Genomic DNA, 20442 nt, shown 5'->3' on the forward strand with positions numbered 1-20442 from the left:
GTGGTTACATTTAAACAATAAAGCACTTCAGTTAAGGTTATTGGAAGATTGTGGTTTCATTTAAATGTTGATTGAGTAAACAAATCATACTTCAAGTCACTTTTGATTTTTTTTAATATTTAAACCACACCACGATGTTTCTTTAATCCTAACCAACTGCTGTAAGTGCCCAAATGTAACAGCAGAAAATTGTCAATGCTTTAGTTGTTATGAGCGGATATTGTATTTGGCAACACAGCCTCATACCTAAACCGATGAATAGGTCGGTTGCCAATGACTCTCAAAATGACAAATATTTCCATTGACAGCGAGAGCACTTCGTTGTAACATGGTTAACTTTATGAAACAGTTGCAGTTTTCTTGCATTTTGCCACCTAAACTACCTGGTTACAAATAAAATGCTGTGAACGTTTGACCTTAATGTTCAGTGTCGACTCGTTGTGTTGATAAAATGATGGCACTGCATTTCATTTCATAAATTAGTGACTATATATTTAGGACACAGGGGCTGCAAGCATACCTCAACCCTTACCCCTAATCCATAGTTAAATTTGTGCCACCAAAATCTATTAATATTGTACCCACAGTGTAATTGCCATGAATAGATATCTACAAATGAAGTTTCCACAATGAATTGAAAAATGTTTTCAGTGAACCTGGGGCTTCATCGGTTATCAGCGCTCTTACTACCATTGTGGTTGTATATTATATTGTCATTCTTTGTGAGCTACAGTGCAGAGGCCTGAGAATGTCATCATGTGGTGCCACCAGACTTTTATTAATCAGAATGACCCGGCTGATTACGTCAAAGCAAAGCAGTTTTCATCCATTTTGGGAAGTCAAGCAAACTGTGTCTGTCCTCAGAAGGTCTTTGATTTCTGTTTAACGGTTCATAGATTAAACTCAAGAGGTGTCTTGACTTTTTGAAAAGTTAGATTCTTTTATTTTTTCTTTTAATTGGGATTCAGGCCGTGGTTCTTACACTCCACTAATATTGTATTCCTTCAATTATGTCCAGCTGTCATGTCCAGCAGATCAAACTTTAAATTCATAGCAAAATGTCTCAGATTTCCTATTGAAACAGGGATAATACAGTTGTCATTTTGTTGAGGATACTAATGTTGACTGTTTTATGGTGGATTGTACGTGATTCCTATTTGTTAATTGTGTTTGTTTCTATCAATAGATCTGTGTGTGTGTGTGTGTGTGTGTGTGTGTGTGTGTGTGTGTGCGTGTAAGATGGGTAAACTCTATTTGGTATGCCTAACCACCAATATGTAGAACAACAATGCTAGGCTTCTATTGTCTCGTGAAACTCTATAGGGGTTAGCTGGCACCGCATATGAACAGATGTGTTTCAGATCATTGTTGTTATTTACCAGTGATAGGCTAGAGCTCAAGAAAATGTCCCCCTGTTCTGATTTATTCATTCGGACAGTGGATTTATGCAGAGATGCTGAAAACCTGGATCTTTTCTGCACGGATAGACGGGCAGATTTATTATTCATGAAGCTAATGCATTGTTTCTGTTGCTTTATATCTCTTTTTTGTTCTCTCATCCTGCTTTTTTTTTGCTCCCTCCCTTCCTCTCGATGGTGCACTGAATTCTCTCAGGCAAAGGTTGGCAGTTAAATGTCTGTGTTGAAATGAGAAGTTTGAAAGATGAAGCGCTATCTCTGTATATATATGTGTGTGTGTGTGTGTGTGTGTAAACTGATTTAAATCGCTCTTTGAGCCCTACAGAATGGCGCTTTAAATGTTAAATGGGGGTTGAAGCCTGCCTGAACTAATTTGTAGGGCTTTGCACCGTGTTGACATTTAAATGTGATAAGAATAGCAAACTGTACCGCCGACCTATTTTGAAGATGCTTTCGGAATACATTCACATCATCTGTGGCCTATAATTAATAAAAAAAGACAGGCCTCCCTCGCTCCAGATTTGATTATAATACAACCTTATAAACACACCAGGGATAGATGAGAGGAGACGAAGAAGAAGAAGAAGAACTAGGGGAGGGAAGAAAAGAGAAGAATTACAGGAATAAAAACAAGAGAAATGATGGGGGCAGGAATTAAGAGGGAGGTGGATTGCGAACACCTGGTCTTTGAGGCAGATTGCGTTGGCTGGCTGCTGTGCTATCACATTACTCTGATCCTGCCTCTCTTGTTTGTCAGAGAATTGAGGAGAGAGAGAGAGAGAGAGAGAGACAGGGAGAGAGAGTGAGAGAGCGGGTGGCGGTGTCGGGGGGGGGTGGGGTCGGGGTCTGCAAAATCAGCATGCAAATAACACCACATTGTTAACTTAATCAGATACAGGGGGAGAAAATATGGAGAGGGATGGGAGGAGTGTGGGGGTGAGGGGAGAGAGGGGATTGCCAAGGAGGTGAGGCAGAAAGGAAGAGGGGTTTTGCGGTGATGGGAGACGGCAGAGGGCATGCAGATTATAACCACCCACACCCCAGCTCCACCTCTCACCACTGTCCACATCCAACACCCTGGGGCTGCTCTGGAACTCATGGAGGAGATGCTGTGTGTGTGTGTGTGTGTGTGTGTGTGCACACGTGTGTGTTTGGAGGGAGGGAATTTGAGGGAAACTGATGCAGCCTCCTCAGTCCTCAAGTCCCAGGCACACGCAGTTAGCAGGGAGCTAGCTTGTCTTGGCCAGACCCCCGGTCACAGACATTTTCATAATGCTACTGTAAATGTCAAGATATTTCTGTCATAAACAATAAAAGTTGCAAGGTCCAAGCAACCCTCAGCAACCACTTAGACACTAATGACAGCAGTTGTGCCTCTTATAAATACAGATCACTCCACCCTAAAGGCCACAGCTGAACTGTTTTGGATTTTACTAATGTATTGTTTTAGGTTAGCAGCCAATCAAATGGAAATACATAGAGCAGAATACCTTCCATGCACAACGATGTGTGTGTTTTACATATTCTGATATATATAATTCACAGGATAGCATATCATTACATGGTAACATCCACTTACACAGCAGTCTGCACGTCTGTGTGTACGTATGCATGTGTTTGCAGGTGTGAGGCTGTAAAGGGACAGTTACAGCAGTAAGAGCCTCTTTTGTATAAGTTTGAATACAGAAGGTGTGTGTGTGTGTGTGTGTGTGTGTCTCGAGGGAGAAGTTCATACAGTGTACTACAGAGAGGTCATTTTTCATTATAAATATCCACTGCCTTAATGAACTTAGCCCCCCACCAGAGCACACACTCTGAAATGTGTGTGTGCTGTGTCTTTTTAATGAGTGTGTGTACTGTAGCCTTTGTAGTGGAAGATAAGTCGGTGACGATGCTGAAGGTCAGGCAGGGCAGAGAAGAATGAGAGAAATGCAGTGTTGGCCGGGACAGACAGCTCAGAGCTGAGGCTCTGGTGAAGACAGACGCAAGGAATCCTGGGACACGGCCAGAGCATACCTTCAGACACTGACACACACACGCCACACAATGGTGCTACTATACTTGTGAGCACCTTCATTGGCTGTTGACTAGATTTATTTGGCACAAAACTTAATGTAAATCTAAGTCTGATCTTCATCATATCTTAATCCTCGTCAGTCCCTTTACAGAAGTGAGGCCTTGCCAACCATCCTCGCCTCAAGAAGTGGTTTTCATCCGATGGACTCCTGTATCCAGATGAACCCATCATTAACACCACCTGACATATTAAAACTATTAAATAGACAAAAGGCATTTCAGTTATTAAGATTCATTCATGAGTTTTTGCTCTTTTCCAAAATGTGTCTATTACTTTTAGCTCTTTCATAACTGGTTTAACTCTTTATTAATTAACTTCAGTTTTTTCTACCATTTTTTAGCTTGAACTGTTTAGATTACACCTGCTAGTTCAGGTGTTTATTTCTCTCTGTGGAATTTCCCACGTACCACCTGGCGAGAAGTCCTCTGGAGCACAGCACACTGCTGGTTGGGAATCATTGCTTTAAAGGACGTATCTTTCAAATGCTGCCAGGACAAAAAGTTCACACACACACAAAGTTGTGTTTATCTGTCCCTTTTTGCACATTGCGAGCGCACACAGCATACCCAGGAGCCCGGGCGTGTTCTCATCATTTCACTGAACGTACTTATGAGTGTGTATCCGTATGTATAACAGTGTGTTTTGTAGTCCGGTTCACAGAGAAGCCTGCAGGAAGAAAAAAAAAAAAAAAAAAAGCAGCTCCTCTGAGGTTTCACCCAACTTCTCCTTCCTGCTTTAATCACGGCTGCTTTTCACTGAGGCGTTGGCATCAATGCCAAAGCTGCCTCACTGGCATGTCTCTTCCTCTCTCACTCTTCTTTTTCTCCTTAATCATCTTTCATTTCTTTTATTTCCTCCTGTAAACCTTTTCATCCTCCTCCGCTCCTCCCAAACCCCATCTCTGATCTTAAGAGCAGTCGCCACAGTGTTTTTCTGATAAAGCCTGATAGATAAACATGCTCTCTTATGTCCCTGAGGCCCTCCGCCCTCTCTCCTGAGAGCACACCCCTCCAAAGCACTTCCTCTGCTACAATTAGTCTGTAATAAATACACCCTGGCCTTAAAGTAGATAATGCTCTCTCGCTCTCTCGCTCTCTTTCCGTCGTTTTATATTAAGTGCCACATTAGCTCAGTGTACATATCTGCCTTTGAGGCGAAAGGAGAGAAAGAATGCAGTGTGGTGTCTTTCTCTTCTTCCCCCGTCATGCCAAAAGCGCGTGAGAACAATAGCAGTTAAAAAAGCCACTAAGAGATATTGTAACATATGCAGAGAATCGCAAGCATTTCCACACAAGTCTGAGCTGATGGCTTTGATAAGATTAGTTTGCTTTCTTAAACAGGAAGTGTGCTGCTTAAAGAAAAAAAAAAGACACAGCATGGTTGCATAATAAGTTTAACTACTTCTCAGAGGGCTAAAGTTCCCTTCAAACTCTTCAGATTAACAAAAAAGAAGAGACGCAGAAAGTGGGAGAGGAGAGAGATAGAAAGGGGGGAGTTTATCAAAGTGATGGAATAAAGAGAGATTTAACACGGTCATATTAAAAAGACATGCGGCAGTTTCAATATTTAAAAATCCCATTTGCTTCGACAGAAGAGCTTTTTCATTCAAGAGCATATGGCAGCAGTACCTGTATCCAGCCTCTCTCTTATCTCCCTCAAAGACAAAGAGAAAGAAGGAGTAAAGGGGTGGAGGGGGTGGGGGGAGCCGAAGAAAAAGAGATACTTTCAAACAGACATTCAGACATTGAAGAATCATTCAATTATCGGCAGCATGATGTAAAATAATTACCTGACTCGCTTCCTGTAATGAGTGCTGCTAATTAGCCACAGACTTTTGTTTTAGTTGAAAAAGGAAAGAGAAAGTCCCAAACTCCCAACAGCAGAGCTGTGAAACGATATGTTGTATGTAGAGGTAGCACCCCGTCCTTTCTCTAAACACACACACACACACACACACACACAACTGTGACTCTTTACTATAGGCTCAGTTGGCTTGAAGGCACAATTTACCTCCCAATGTATGCACACTCAGCTCGCAGTAAATAGTCAAGAGTCGAGTCAAAAAAAGATCCTTCTTCTCTTAATTAGCTGTGTAACAATTAAAGTCTCCTCTTAGTAAATTGAACCTTTGTCTCCCTTGCCTCCCTAGTTTGATTTCAGCACCTGTCACAACAACCCCTCCCTTTACCACCACCTCCACCGCCGCCACACACCCGCCACCATTACCTTCACCACCACCCCCCCTCGACTGTAGTCATTATGCAAAACTCTACCAGAATGCGCCCAGCATGAGCGGAAGAAAACAGCAATTATTTCTGATATTCTGTTATTTAGGCCGTATTGACATTCAACTACTTTCTCTTCGTCTCTGTTTGTCTCTTCCTCGCTGCCACCACCTGAGAAACAGAGTGAGACTGAACTTGGCTTTGTTTTAGTCTCAAATCTTGAATCTTGCATGTCACTCTGCAAGAGGCATAAAGGCAGCGCTGGCCCATAATGTGACCTACAGATTTCTCTGTGTGTGTGTGTGTGTGTGTGTGTGTGTCTGTTTGCGGCATTGACATGCAGCGCAGAGGGTGACCAGTGATGTAAGCTATGACAGATACACTGTGGTCATTGTCTCTCTGACCTCTTTCTTCCTGCACTCTAACCATGCGTGAGCGCTCTACACTGCCATGTTTGTTGTCTAAAACACACACACACACACACTATTGTGTCCCGGTTTTCTGACCGATTTGATAGGGAAAGAGTTTAGTCACCGGACACTGAGCAGACCAAACCACACAGGTACATCACAAAACATTAAGGCCACATTTTAAAAATGAGCTGAGGAAGAAGTTGATCTGAGAGGTTTCTGAAAGTGCAAATTACAGAGTTATAGTTGGAAAATTAGTTTTATAGAACGAGTATATAAGCATATATATATATAAGAAATATAGCAAAAGGGGATTTCAAGGGAAAAGCAATAAAAGCTTCAATCTGGGCCTGCAAGGATTACAAATAAGGTGTCAGGAGGAAACAATGGATTATCCATCCTATGGAAGTTCACGGTGTTTCTGTATATTGCCATGTTAGGCCATGTTAACGACCATGCTGGTGGTTTTGCATGATCTACATTCAATAGGCTTTACTATTTCAGGCCTGATGCAGTGAGTAAGATGTCTGCCTGCGTATCAGGTATTATTTACGTATTCCAGGTAGCAACTGGTTTCCATTCATCGACTACACTGTGGAAATCAATGCTCTATTTTTGTCAACAAAACCTTTTTGTTAAAGCAAATCGTTGCAAGTGAATTTGCATTATGTAGGGAAATTAATGCATGGAAGGTAGGATGAATATGTTCAAATGGTCTTCTTCATTGAATGTAGGTGCTATGATATGATATATATGAAGTTATTTGTTGTAAAATGTTTAAATTTATATATATATAGCCCTGTGTGTGTGTGTGTGTGTGTGTGTGTTAATGTATCTTCTTTCAAAGGCTGATAATCAATGTTTCCCCAAAGGACAGTATCAGCAAACTGATAAATATCTATTTAATACCTAATGTCATTGCCTCTTCAGTTGCGCACAACAACAGTACCAACAGAACGGGCTGCAGTAGTAGCCATATTAAAGCAGGATTGATGCAGTGTATAAGTATAACATGAGGCACGTTCACTGTCATTATCATGTCAATTACTATAATTTTTATTTATTTTTTGGCTTTGGCTCCTGTCACTGTGCTTCACTAAACAGAGACTGCTTAACAAATGTTTGGCGCTATTAATCCGACGCTCATCGCCGTGCTTTATTCGCTGCTGCAGGGGTCTGTCCACGCCGCTGTGACCGCTATTGTAGCGCACTCAGGAGGGGAGAGGTGCTCACAGATGTACATGCACACACACACACACACACAGACAGAGAGACATCTGCAGGTCACCATCATCATAGTGGGAATAATACCAGGGATGGTTATCATAAAGGGAAGCTTTGAGCTCCCGCCCGTCTTGGGAAGATGATTTGGCTGGCCCGGAACAATGAACTGTGGGAATCCGCTTGTCCTGCATTGATCTTCCTCCCATGGCATCCCCTGCAAGGCTGTCAGAGCGACGGACAGATAAAAAGACCCACAACATTTTTCTTTCTCTCTCTCTCGCTCCCTCCCGGTGTCTTTCTTTTCTCTCTGTCAGGAGGGCTCCCACTGATCAGCGGGGATGAGCTGAAAGTTGAACTACCTGTTGACAGGACCTCTTAAACAGCCCTCAATGACATATTGTGCAAGAGAAAGAGGGAGAGGCAGAGGCTCCTGTTCATTCATATTTCTCACTGATCTATTGAGTCCGTGCTCTCATCAAACCCTTGCTCGGTTACTGTTATTTTCTCTGCATTAAAATGATGCAGGGCGTTATGTTAATCGCATGCTATTTGCAAGTTTTACGTTCTTGGATGCACTGTGTTCCTGTGCAACATTTCGCCTCTTCTTGTCTTTGCAGTGTAGTAGAACTCTGGATATTTCAAGCCACTGGAAAAACAGACAAATACAAAAATCACAAATTATTGTAAATATACTTTTTTTTATTGTTTTAACCTGAAATAAGACAGAAAAATAAAAGAAAGACAAAAAATCATCCCCATTTAAAATCAAAACTAAATGAGATCTGGCCATGTCCGCAGGTCTACTTTTTCCCATCTAAGACAGAACAATCCATCTCTGAAGCTTCACATCTTTCTGATAGTGCGGTTATGAGTTTTGATCAAGAGGCTCTAGGCATGGGATGGAGTTAGGATTGAATCTGGCAGGGGTTGTGTGACTGTCTTCCATGTGCAGTTCAGAGTGTTTTCGCCTCATTACAGAAAGTAATAATGCAGCGAAGTCAAAGAGCGAGGGAAGGAGAGGAAGGAAAACAAGGCAGATTTTTTATTGGATTAATTAGATGCCTTGCAAAGACCACCTGCAATAGAAGCAAAACACAAGCCAGGAAGAAACTCATATCTGGTCTGTTCTACCTACCAAAGCACTAACTGTAACTAAACCAACTTTACCCAGAGGTAATTGATCTTCGAAATGACGAGGAAGCTCTGTTTGTACTTTGAAAACATACTTCCAGCTTTCACGTGGATCTGAATGCCCCTGCTGTTTGTGCAATCACAAAATATTTAGCATTCAACTCTCAGTCCATGTAACATATGGCAAATACCCCGATTGTCCCTTTAATATCAGATTGCTGTAGCTGCAAGCACCCCCCCCCCCTCCTCGTCTCATTAATGATTTGGTGCAAATATGATGGAATTCAGCACATTGTGAATAATGATTGATTTGTTTAATGCAATGAATTTGTTCATTAAGACTTAATGAGGTATTGCTTTGTGATTAGTCAATGGGGTTTGTGTCGATACATGTCAAAATAACAAAGTAAAGTTCAACTAATGGCTTTTCGATCCTTCAGTTTCTCCCCATCTTGTCTTAAATGTCAGAGTAAAGTTTTTATGACAAAACTCAGGCCTGACAGTAAATTCAAGACTTATATTCACAAGTTGGTTTGAAATTGTTTATTTTAATATGAATTTAGAGTAGGTAGCCATTCCTAGTATTCACACAGCCTTTCATATACTTCAATAATTTATATGATTACAATTAGAGAGAACACATATAAATGAATCCCTTTAGCATTTATGATGCATAGTGCTATTGATAAGACAGAAATGAACTGTGCACATTCAAATGCTGACTGAAATACACTTCCATTGTGTTACAGATACCACTTATAATTAAGCTGAGGCCCGAAGAGAAAAAGAGCAAAGAAGAAAAATGCATTTAGTGAAACTGAGCGAAATCAGTTTCTGTGTGTGTGTGTGTGTGTGTGTGTGTGTGTGTGTGTGTGTGCATGAGTGTGAGGAGGATTTGGCGTGTTTACGGGTGCACGTGGTGCTTTGCTGAATATTAAACCACAAACTATAAAGACAACAACTGAACCGTCGTGAGAAAATGCTAAAGGAAGTCTTTGTGGTTTTAGAGGTATCAGAGGAGCCAATAGCTTTAATGAGGCAGCATTGCTGCATATGCCAGGAAATGATAAGGTTATACAGGTTAGAATAACGGCACATAGATACTGTACCAGCATAAAGCTACAGAGGATGTGCTGTTCATATCGGAGTCTGCACATGCAACACAGCCATGGCAGAGACAGACAGACATAATAGGGACAAAGTGGTACGAAGTCTTTCCTTGATACGACCGGTAAGAACGACAAACCTGAGACTCGATCTTCTAAAAGCATAATACTGTTCCATTAATATTGCATAGAGTTGTTTTCTTCTGCACAGTCGACGGATGTTTTGCATGAGACTCGTAACAGTAACAGTTAGGATGACGTCAAAATAGAAAGAGGTGTTGATGTGATTTCTTGTGGGCAGCCGTTTAATAATGCTGGGAGAGTTGCAACACACTCACCGTGTCTTTTAGAGGGCATGCGCATATTGAATTGTTGTCTGTAGTCAAAGGGTTGTGTTTGAGTGCAAGTCTTTGCCTGTGTGTATGTGTTCCTACTTGTACACCACCCTCAAATTCCCTTGCATGTGTGTGTTGATATGAGCAGAGGGGGGATGTCACATAAGAAATGTCCTTTTTAATCAGGGGAAAAAATATAAAATGACTCGGGAGCAAGGCAAGCATATTAATGTGCCTCATTTGCATACGCTCGTCAGCCAGGATACGTTTATAAAAAACACAAACTGGATTCGTCAGTTCATTTCACATTATTCCATTGTCTATCTGCCTTTGTTATATGTTAAAGATAAAGGCAGAAATCAAATTGAAGAAAAGGGCAAGCTGCTATCTCCCCAAATGAGCAACAGCTCATCAGCCTAGTTTAAATCACAGATTTCTATTCCAAAAGGCAGCCGCCTCTGTAAAAAGGGCCCATTCAAATAAGGTCTTCTCCGATATAAGCACGCCTGGTGATGGAAGCTGGGGTGTCACATAAATACAATTTAAAACCTAAGCCATTTAAAGCAGTCCAACAAAGTTTTATCTTTCCTAGCAATGCTCTCCCAATATTATTCTTTCAACAAATGTACACATATATAGTATGTGTATTTTTTTTACCTTTATTTTTAGCCTTCTAGAATGCCTTATTTCTTAGATGAGCACAGTATTATTCAAGTCACATGACAACATGATCATATGATCTGTCTAAAATTTAAGTAGGCTTTGACAGAAGCATACTGTATCTAGCTGTTACACATAAGCCTGCAGACACATAGCATGCTCATTATATTCTTGATGAATTCAGTAGAACTGCTTAAGATACTTGTGGAGAGAAATAAGGAGAATTCAAAGGGCAGCCCACAAGTGTCACATTCCTTTAAACACAAGTGGAAACTGGTCACAGTGACTAATTCATGTCCACAAGATAAGAATCCACCATCGACAGTGTGTTGGAGGGGCCAGTGGCTAAAAGAACAGGCACCCCTTATGTCTACTAACCTCCTACTGACGAGAGAGAGGGGGGAAAAGACTGAAGACATTCAAATGATGAGAAAACAAATGAGCCAAGCACAATCTAGAGTCCTCCATGCTTTAGAAACATACTGTAGGTGGAGAGAGAGACAGAGAAAGACGAAGTCTGGCATAGCTTTAGTCACCCTTCATGCCTGTAAAATGTATATGGAACATGTGTGCACATATTTAATATGGGTGTGCCCCATTGCTGCCAGATTGAGACCATAAGCTGTCCAAACTGATCCCCTTTCTCTTAACTGTGAACTCACCTAATGCAAATGCTTCACACTGCCTCTCCATGAAAGGATTTTTTGATGATTAAAATCATGCGTTATAACACAGTGGCTGCCACCAAGCAGCATACTAATCAGCTTAATGAGATATTATACAATATTTTGTTGACCAAAGCAGAACTGTGGTTATTGTTTCTGAGGGTTTGACCCCTGCCAGCAGCCAGAGGAAGTGTGCAGATAGATGTTTATACCTCTCCAGCTGGAGAGCAGATGGATCTGCATTAAAACCAATGTTGTTCTTTTCTTTGTGTTATTTATTCAGTGATGTTAGACATACTGTATGAACATTCACTGACAATACAACATGTTCAGAACATCACAATTTATTTTGTTAGCATTTCAGCAACCCAGGACTACATTATTAGACCAAATACACCAAAGTAGCTGCTACCTGCTTATTCCTCTCAGACTTGAGGCTGTGCTTATCTGTTATCTATTTTTTTCATCAACCAATGCTTCTTTGGCTGCATCGGAGACCCTTTCAACATGGCCCACTGTTGTTTTCTCCATCCTAGAAACTGTAAGAGCTAGGTAGGGAAAAGAAGACACGCAGAGAGAGAACTGGAGGAATAGAAAGAAGCAGAGGGAGAGCAAAGTGATTCACATCAAATGTAGCGCAGCTCTTTAATGGAATTTTGCGCCAAGACAAGTGTCGTGGCAACAAGATAAGAGTGTTGTGTTTACTGGAATAACCCCTTGGTTTTAAGTGCTATTGTTAATATCATAATTGTAGTATTGCGGTGGCTTCCCGACAATGCCGTTGCTCCGTTTCATTAAGGCGTGTAATTGGTGGAATTCTGATAGGATGGGCACAAGTAGCTTAATTATACACTGCTCACTGTGTTTACAGAGTAATTATTCCATCCAAAATGGTGTTACATTTTGAAAAAGTTCTAAGGAGTCACAGCATTTCTCCAGGCCCTTGGTGGCAACAACTCATGCAGTGCTCCGCGCATCAAAGACAATGCATTTTATTTCCCTGTACTGGGTGACATAGCACAGGTGTTTCCCTAAATGAAGTACCACATTAGGCTTATACATGGTTTGATAGTACTCTATTTGTACTCTGGAAACTACGAACTACACATTAGCAACCATCACGGCATAGTATCTTTTACAAGCATTTTTTATGCAATCCCGAAATATATATATTTTTAATTTTTAAATTATAATTAAATTCTGTTATTTTTAACATTTTTGTATCCTTCTTTCTGTCTGCTTACAGGATGGAGGACTCTAGTTTGTGTCTTGGTGTGTCGTCAGCGGTGCCTGACGCTGATGCCCATCTGAGCAGTGCAGTGTTAAATGGGCGCTACCCCATCAGTCAAAAGCTTCATCAGCTTACTGCCCAGCTAGGACACGCCTTTCCTGACCTACACCGCCCACAACAGATCCCTGAAGAGAAAGCAGCCACGCCTTTGGACGAGAAGACCCACCACGCAGCCCTGGCCAGTCAACCAATCAGCAGTCAGATGGCCCTGCTAGCCAATCAGCTCAACCGAGACATTGATGCAGGGGCACTAAGCGGGTTGAATGGGCGTGTTGACCTGCAGCAGTTTCTCAATGGCCAGAACTTGGGCATCATGTCCCAGATGAATGATATTGAAGATGATGCCCGCAAGAATAGGAAGTATCCCTGTCCATTGTGCGGCAAGCGCTTCCGTTTTAACAGCATCCTGTCACTGCACATGCGCACACACACAGGAGAGAAGCCTTTCAAGTGCCCCTACTGTGACCACCGGGCCGCTCAAAAAGGCAACTTGAAGATCCACCTCCGCACCCACAAGCTGGGAAATCTTGGTAAGGGCCGTGGCCGTGTCAGAGAGGAGAATAGGCTTCTGCATGAGCTGGAGGAGAGGGCCATCCTGAGGGACAAGCAGATGAGAGGGAGCGGCAGTCTACAGACAGCTCAAACACCCCATCTGGGCCTGAACAGCAGCTCTAACACCCATCAGCCGCAACTAGGCTCAGCCTGTGGCCTCCTCCCCCCTTCTGGCCTTGCTACTCCAGACACACTTTCCCAGCCTTCTTCTTCACCCAAGCCGGCCGGTACCCAGGATGAACAGTCCCTGAACCCAGCTACGGGCTTCCGCTGCACCTTCTGCAAAGGGAAGTTCAAGAAGCGTGAGGAGTTGGACCGTCACATCCGCATACTCCACAAGCCCTACAAATGTACTCTCTGTGAGTTTGCTGCCTCCCATGAAGAGGAGCTGATAAGTCACGTGGAGAAGGCCCACATCACAGCCGAGACCACACAGGGACAAGGTGCTGGTGGGGCCGGCGGTATGCAGATGGCCACTGAATTCCGCTGTGATGTGTGTGGACAGGTGTTCAGCCAAGCTTGGTTCCTCAAGGGCCACATGCGCAAGCACAAGGACTCTTTTGAACACTGCTGCCAAATCTGTGGCCGTCGCTTCAAGGAACCCTGGTTCCTCAAGAACCATATGAAGGTGCATCTCAACAAGTTGGCCATCAAGAGCAAGCCGCCACAGCCCAGTGAGCAGGACATGGCCGTCGTCAATAGCATGAGTAATCTGGCTCAGGAAGCTCATGCCAACCTTTATTCTCGCTACATCTCCTGTCTTCAGGGAGGCTTCCTTTCACCAGACAAACAGGGCTTGAGTGAGCAGCACCAAATGTTGGCTAAAGCGGGGATAGCCATGAAGGAAAAGGAGATGTTAGGGAAGCTGCTGGGGCCAATGGCAGGAGGTATGGGCCATGGGCTGGGTGAAAATGAGAAACGTTCACTCTTGGGTTGTCTCAACCTTGTGCCACCACTCAAGTCGAGCTGCATGGAACGCCTTCAGGCAGCTGCAAAAGTGGCTGAGATGGACTCCCTCAATAGCTACCAAGCCTGGCAGATAATGGCCCGTGGCATGGCTATGGACAGGGCTTTCATGCCGAAGGAGCAGCAGCAGCAGCACCAGCACCATATACCCCCAGGACAGGAAGATGAGATGGGCGGTGCTGGGGCCCTGGCTTCCTTCTCAAAGGAAAAACAAGACTACTCCTTGATTGCTTCCAATGATAGCTCCAAGCAGAAGCAGCTCTCGGAGGCCTTGCAGGGATCCAAGGCTGCCGGTGGAGCCATGATGTCCATGAAGGAGGATGGAAGAGGCTTTGACAGTCACCGTGACTTAATGTCGCACCACAGTAGTGCTGAGGCTCCTGGAGCCCTGGCTGGCTTGGGAAGCCCAAACATCGACTACACCCTATCCAACCTCTCTGGCCTGAAGGAGAAGCCTTCTGAATGCCCCGACTGTGGCCGAGTGTTCAGAACCTACCATCAGATGGTTGTCCACTCCCGCATTCATGGCAAAGACAGGAGAGGCATTGAGGAAGCGTTCCAGCAACAAGGTCTGGATGAACGCCGTGGTTCAGCCAGTGACCCTGAGTCCCAGTCCATTAGCCGCTCCACCACTCCTGGTTCATCCAACGTGACGGAAGAGAGCGGAGCTGGAGGAGGACACTCCCAGACAGGAAGCGTCCAGGATGACAGCCCACATCCCTCCTCACCGTCTTCAGGTATGGAAAGAAAATCTGAGAATGAATGACAACCACTTGGATTCATTGGTCAGTCTATGGATAAAGGGATCAAAATTTTTATCTCATTGACATACACTTGGGAATTGGGATTGATTCCTTCTTTAACTCAGTGCTACTGTCTTACTGTCGAACAATTTTACCAACCTGGTGTTCTCTAAGAATCACTTTAGTATATAGATGTGTGTGTGTCTATATCAGTCTGTCAAATTCATCTCTTTAAAAGGGAATAGAAAATAAGCTAAATACCCACTGAAGAATCAGAGCCACACATTCCTCACATAACTGAAATACTTAATGCCTTTGTTCAAATACTCACACACACCCTCACAGAGTGGTTTGCTTTTATGGGATACTTTACACACACAAACACCCACACACTTAGACATAGACAAGACATATGTACACACACACACACAGACAGAGTTTTATTGAATTGAAGTGTATATATATATATATACACACACACACAGCACAGTGCTTGTGTGTGTACACTTCAATTCAATGAAACTCTGTCTGTATGTAGTTTCATTCTCTCTCTCTGTATATATATACATGGTGTTGCTACCAGTCACATTAAGCCAAACAGAAGACCCCAGAGAACACAATCCAGGAAGAGACCTTCACCATTGCATTCACGTTTGCAGGTTAGCAGTCTAGATCCCTGTGGAACAAGAGTAAAGATGTGGAGCGTAGGGAAGGACTCGTTTTAACCGCAGCGATTAATAAATGTCTTCAATAAACACGTTAGAGACAACCATACCCCTCCCTTCCCCCTCCCCAGCAAACACAGGCCGGCCGGGGCTAGATAAGTGTATGTTTAGTGGGATTAAGGGAGGCTCGTTGCTAATGATTACACAAGTTTTTAAAGGTAACTTTCGCTTGCTCCTCAGGGCACTACGCTGGCTTTAAGAAGCGCATGCTGTAATTAGGTCACGACTATGCGATAATCAGTCGGTTTAAGCTAAACAAGACGCTAATTAAAGATATACATATAAAGCAGGTCAAAAAATGGTGAACTTCATTTGCAAAAGACAGAACGTGCTTTTAAGTCTTTTGAGAAAAATATATAAATAAATAGAAATATAAATCAGAGTGGCTTAGCTTAAGGCTGTAAGCAACTTAATTCCACCAGTGGAGACGAAATTGTTTATTTATTCACAGAGGCATGAAGTCCTTATCATGCGCGTGTAGTGTGATGGGTTTGAACATGGGACAGGCTATGTTTATTTTAATCTAAGAAATAATAACAGACAACCCCCCACCCCAATTAGGAATTAATGAAAATGAGAGTGAGATAAAAACCTATTTTCTTTATAGAGACTATTAAACATAACACTTTCTCAACAGGGTGGGGGTGTAGCCGATGTAATTATCTTCTGAATTTTAATGCTGGAAGTTTCTCTCTCCATCTCTGTCTCTCTCCCCCTCTCTCTCTCTCCCTGTCTCTGCATCTCTCTCCCTCTGTCTGTCTCTTTTGACTCGAGCACTTTGAATCTGATGGGTTCAGCTTGTGGCGTTTCAACAATTTCAGAAGTGCTGTATTAGCATCCAGTGTTTGGTATACATAAAAAAAAGAAAAAAAAAAGAAAAGCAAATTAAAATAATAATTGACAAATAAAGCCAATAGTATTTACCACCAAATGCTAACAAAGCACAAAGAAATGCATTAGATTTAGTTGAGTGGTTAAATCTCACCCCCCAGGCATCATCTGTAGAGAAAGAGGGTATGATTAAAGACAAAAATATAAGTGCAAAAATGAATTTAAATAGTGAATCTGCAACTTTGCACAAGAAAAAAAAGCCTGCTGGTTTTCACAAGGCCTAATGTTGCCCTTCCTGCTGTCTTCATTTAACTGTTAGTGTGTATGTGTGGTTTCTGTGCAGGTAATGTGTCTCACCCTTAGCTGAGTGCTCAGTCAGAGGCTCCACTGCTTGATACATTGGCCTCATTCAAGCGTTTTGTCACTCTGACTCTGTCATATCTGAAAAGAATGTCCTCACATAGTCATGGCAGAGCTTTGTGTGTGTATGTGTCAAAATAGGATGTCAAACTGGTAAAGCATGCCAAAGGTGGAAATAGATTTAAAGAGAAGAATAGACTAAAATGTTTTGGCATGTGAACAGACTGGCATGCAGTTTTAGAAAAAAAAAATGTGAGAAGTTAACAGATTTGACATTAAAAATGTTATATATTCTGGTTTTGTTACTTCCTGTTTTTTTAATCAGAAGTAGCGAAACTTGTCTGTCTTCACAACTTAGACAATGTGATTCACATTTGGAGCTCAGGGACTCTCAAATTAGAAACTTTGATGTGTGAGAAAAAACGTGTCTGAGTCTCATGTGGAGAAAGGTGTCATGCTTCTCCTCTGCATGCATGTTTGTTGTGTGTGTGTGTGTGTGTGTGTGTCTGTGTGGAGGGGCGGGTGTATGCTTTACAGTATTATGTGTGCATATCACTTTCTTCTGTAGTGAGCAGGATGTGGTTACTGTACCTTCGTCTTTATCTTAATATCTCAGGTTTAAACAAAGGGCTTGTAACTGCCTCTAAACGTGTGTGTGCACACTTGAAAGTGTGTATGTGTGAGCCTCTGCCCCGCCACCTACCCACAGCAATTTAGAGTTAAACTTGAATTATAGTAATCAAAAATAACATCTCAACTGTGAAAGAAGGTCAGCTTTTGCGCTTTTGTCTTTCAGACGGCACTTGTTTAAAAGCAATGAGTGAAAAAGGGAGAAGTGAGGGAGAAAAAGAGCAGAAAAACAAAGGCCTCTGTCAGAGATGTCCTTCAAAGACCTTCCTTATTACAATATAGCTCAGCAGCTAACCTTGAGCATAAAATTCTTTATAAAAAAAAAAAGAGGTAATTACATTTATGCCCATCACCATGGTTTTTTGTTTGGTTATCCTTGGACTGACTTCACTTCAGTATTATTGTTTCCTGCGATTATCAGGCCTCAGAGAAGCAGTGTTGAGGGAAAAAACACTGTGCAGTGTCGTAGACATGTTAGTTAGTTCAGCAACAGGTAGATTTGACGTGAGTGCGACTTATGACAGCCGATAGGGCCTGGCGCATTGGAAAGCATTGCCTTTTATAGCCAGCTCTTACATGCAAATAACCCATCATTGAAAATCCTCATTTTGCACGATACCGTCTCCCCATTCGGCTGCCACAGTACAGGGAAAATGTAGCTGAATGTGTGTAAAATAGGCTTTGCTGCCTGCATGTAAGGCCTAAAGCAACATAAGTCCTCCTTACATGTACCTCCACAACCTTCCCAATATGCCTAAACCCCACTCCCACCTCTTGGCTCCTAGCTGTAAAAGACTCTATACACTCCCTCTGGCTCCCCCTTTCTCTTTCTCTCTCTCTCCAGAGAATCCCCCCATGTCTACATTTTTTAAGAGGAACAGCGTTTTAACATGGCAAGGATTAGCGTGCATATCCCTGGTCTTTACCGCGGCTCAAACAAGCAGGCAAAATGCTCGCTCCATACAAATTGAAATTGGATTTGCCAACTTGACGCCTTAGGTTATAAAGCGTGGATATTCATCTAATTGCAACGATACAATGGGGGCGTAATTACACATGCGGACAAACTGTTACAGTGTAATTACTGTGTCATTAACAGGAATGAAGAAGAGTTGAACAAGATCCAGACTACTATGAATATGCATGGTGACAAAGCCGATATAGCTAACTATCCTTAGTCAATGAGTCATCAATACTGGCAATATTAAATAAGAAACATCTTTTATGGATTTTATTGCTATTCTTTTACCACCTATGATAGTCCAAAAATACTATGTATGTATACTTTTTAGTATATAGATATAGAACAATTAAACCAAAATAATGGTAGAAAAATTAGTTATTTAACATTTAGTTAATGAACACATTCTTGTGCAAAAAGAGGCTACCATGCAGTTTATTCATCTGCCAAGTATTCCGGTTTGGGGTTTTGAACGTTTTTAGAGAATTGTGCGTTGAGTGTCCGTACTCTCTACTTTAAACTGAGGTAGGACTGACATATCTTAAACACACCGTTGCGAGCACACACCCTGACTAGATTATAAATGTGCTAAAACTAGATTCTGTCAGCAACCTTTTACAGGACACAGCCACAACATTAAAATGTAGGAGTCGTCTAGGTATTGTACTTCAGTGCTGCAAATTCGCTAAGAAACTAGCAATCGATCAAGTTACTACAATCAATAGACGTGCAGTTATTTTTGGGCCTGTTGGAGGTCTGGGACCTCAGGTCAGTCGCATACACAAACAGCTGAGAGAGAGCTGAAGATGACGTTCAGTCAAAATTGCTATTGCACCATTCACTGTGTGGACAGTCAAGGCTTGGCCCTTCACCCTGTGTGATCAACTCATTAAACATATCTTGGTTGTGAGCCAGTGCATTAGCCACAAACAAACTACATTTATAAATAAGTAAAAATCAAGAACAATGAAACATCTATCCTTGTTATCTAGATTGGGTGATTAGCGTATCTGATGTTTTAAGCTCGTGGTCATAAATGAATTACGAGAGAAAAGTGTGCACAATTAAAATCCTCCCTGTTTCTCTGTAGGTACGTAACGTGGTTGAGAAGCAGACAATTGCTCTGGCCCTCAGGAACCAAGTTCACCGCAATACGAATACTTTTACTGTATTTGCAATTACAGTTTTAGAAAGGGATATTCACCATGTGGAGTTAAATGGTAAGGTCCTTAGGGTTGCTCTTGCCTTTTAGAGGATACTTGTAACACAATCTAATTTTACCTTGAATGTTTCAATCAGTTGTATGTCTGCCTGGTGCATATTCTGAAATAAAATTGTGTTTATTCAAATCAACACAAACTAAGTGACAAAGAGCTATCCTGAAGCAGGGTAATATCCCAGTGTAAGACTACCAGTTGGTTCGTGGGGCTTTGGGCAAAATGGATTGTGGGAATGAGGGTGGCGGGGCTCAATGGGGGCCCAGACCTCATTTTTTTCCTTGGGGCCTCTGAGTGGATTAATCCGGCTCTTGTTACGTCTGTGAATAAAAAGATAAAAAACAAAACACGCACATGTTACAAAAAGTAAATCAGGTGCTACGCCGAGAGAAACAACTGAGCATGCACACTGCAGTCTTGAGGCGAATAAGCAGATCAACCAAGGCGGATGAAGCTAAGCTATTGTGAAAGTCAGACACATTTAGCGTATGGTTTTCCCACTAAACATATACCTCCTTACTGTATGCTCCGTTGCTGCTACAGCAGCTCACAATGCAGCCAACACTTTGAAATGAGGCCAGTCCTCTGCGAGTGTGCGCGCCATAATATATGAGTGTGAAACATTAAAAAATAATGAATTATGTCTCTCACTTTTCCCGTTTGTCCCCTCTGAATAAATTACTTTTTCTTTGTAATTGACATCCGTTCCTCTACTATTTCCCCCCTCGCACTATTCTTCTTTTCTCTATAATCAGAGAACTCAGTGGTTACAAAACCTGAGCTTTCTACCCCCCACTCATTTGAAGGAGTCTGGCCTGTCATATCTGTATTTTTTATGTGTCACCAAACTTAAATAGACAGTCATTGTGTTACAGGCACATTCATTCCCCGAGCTGTATTTTTGTACAGTAGGTC

The 20442-nt window shown here is 42.3% G+C and overlaps 1 protein-coding gene across 5 annotated transcripts in view; it reads left to right on the plus strand.

Moving 5' to 3' along the window:
• znf536 (zinc finger protein 536) overlaps positions 1-20442 on the plus strand; it is a 218457-nt gene that overhangs the window by 96553 nt on the left and 101462 nt on the right. For 4 of the 5 annotated variants that reach the window (XM_041945162.1, XM_041945077.1, XM_041945246.1 and 1 more), the window contains one exon: positions 12498-14797. In XM_041945162.1, coding sequence (XP_041801096.1) covers positions 12499-14797 — 2299 coding nt within the window. In that variant the 5' untranslated portion in view covers position 12498. Of the gene's footprint in view, positions 1-9608; positions 9717-12497; positions 14798-20442 lie in introns of those variants that run through there. The other variant, XM_041945329.1, reaches the window with a different exon arrangement.

The sequence above is a fragment of the Chelmon rostratus genome, chromosome 1 (genome assembly GCF_017976325.1).
Source record: "Chelmon rostratus isolate fCheRos1 chromosome 1, fCheRos1.pri, whole genome shotgun sequence".
Classification (NCBI taxonomy): Eukaryota; Metazoa; Chordata; class Actinopteri; order Chaetodontiformes; family Chaetodontidae; genus Chelmon; species Chelmon rostratus.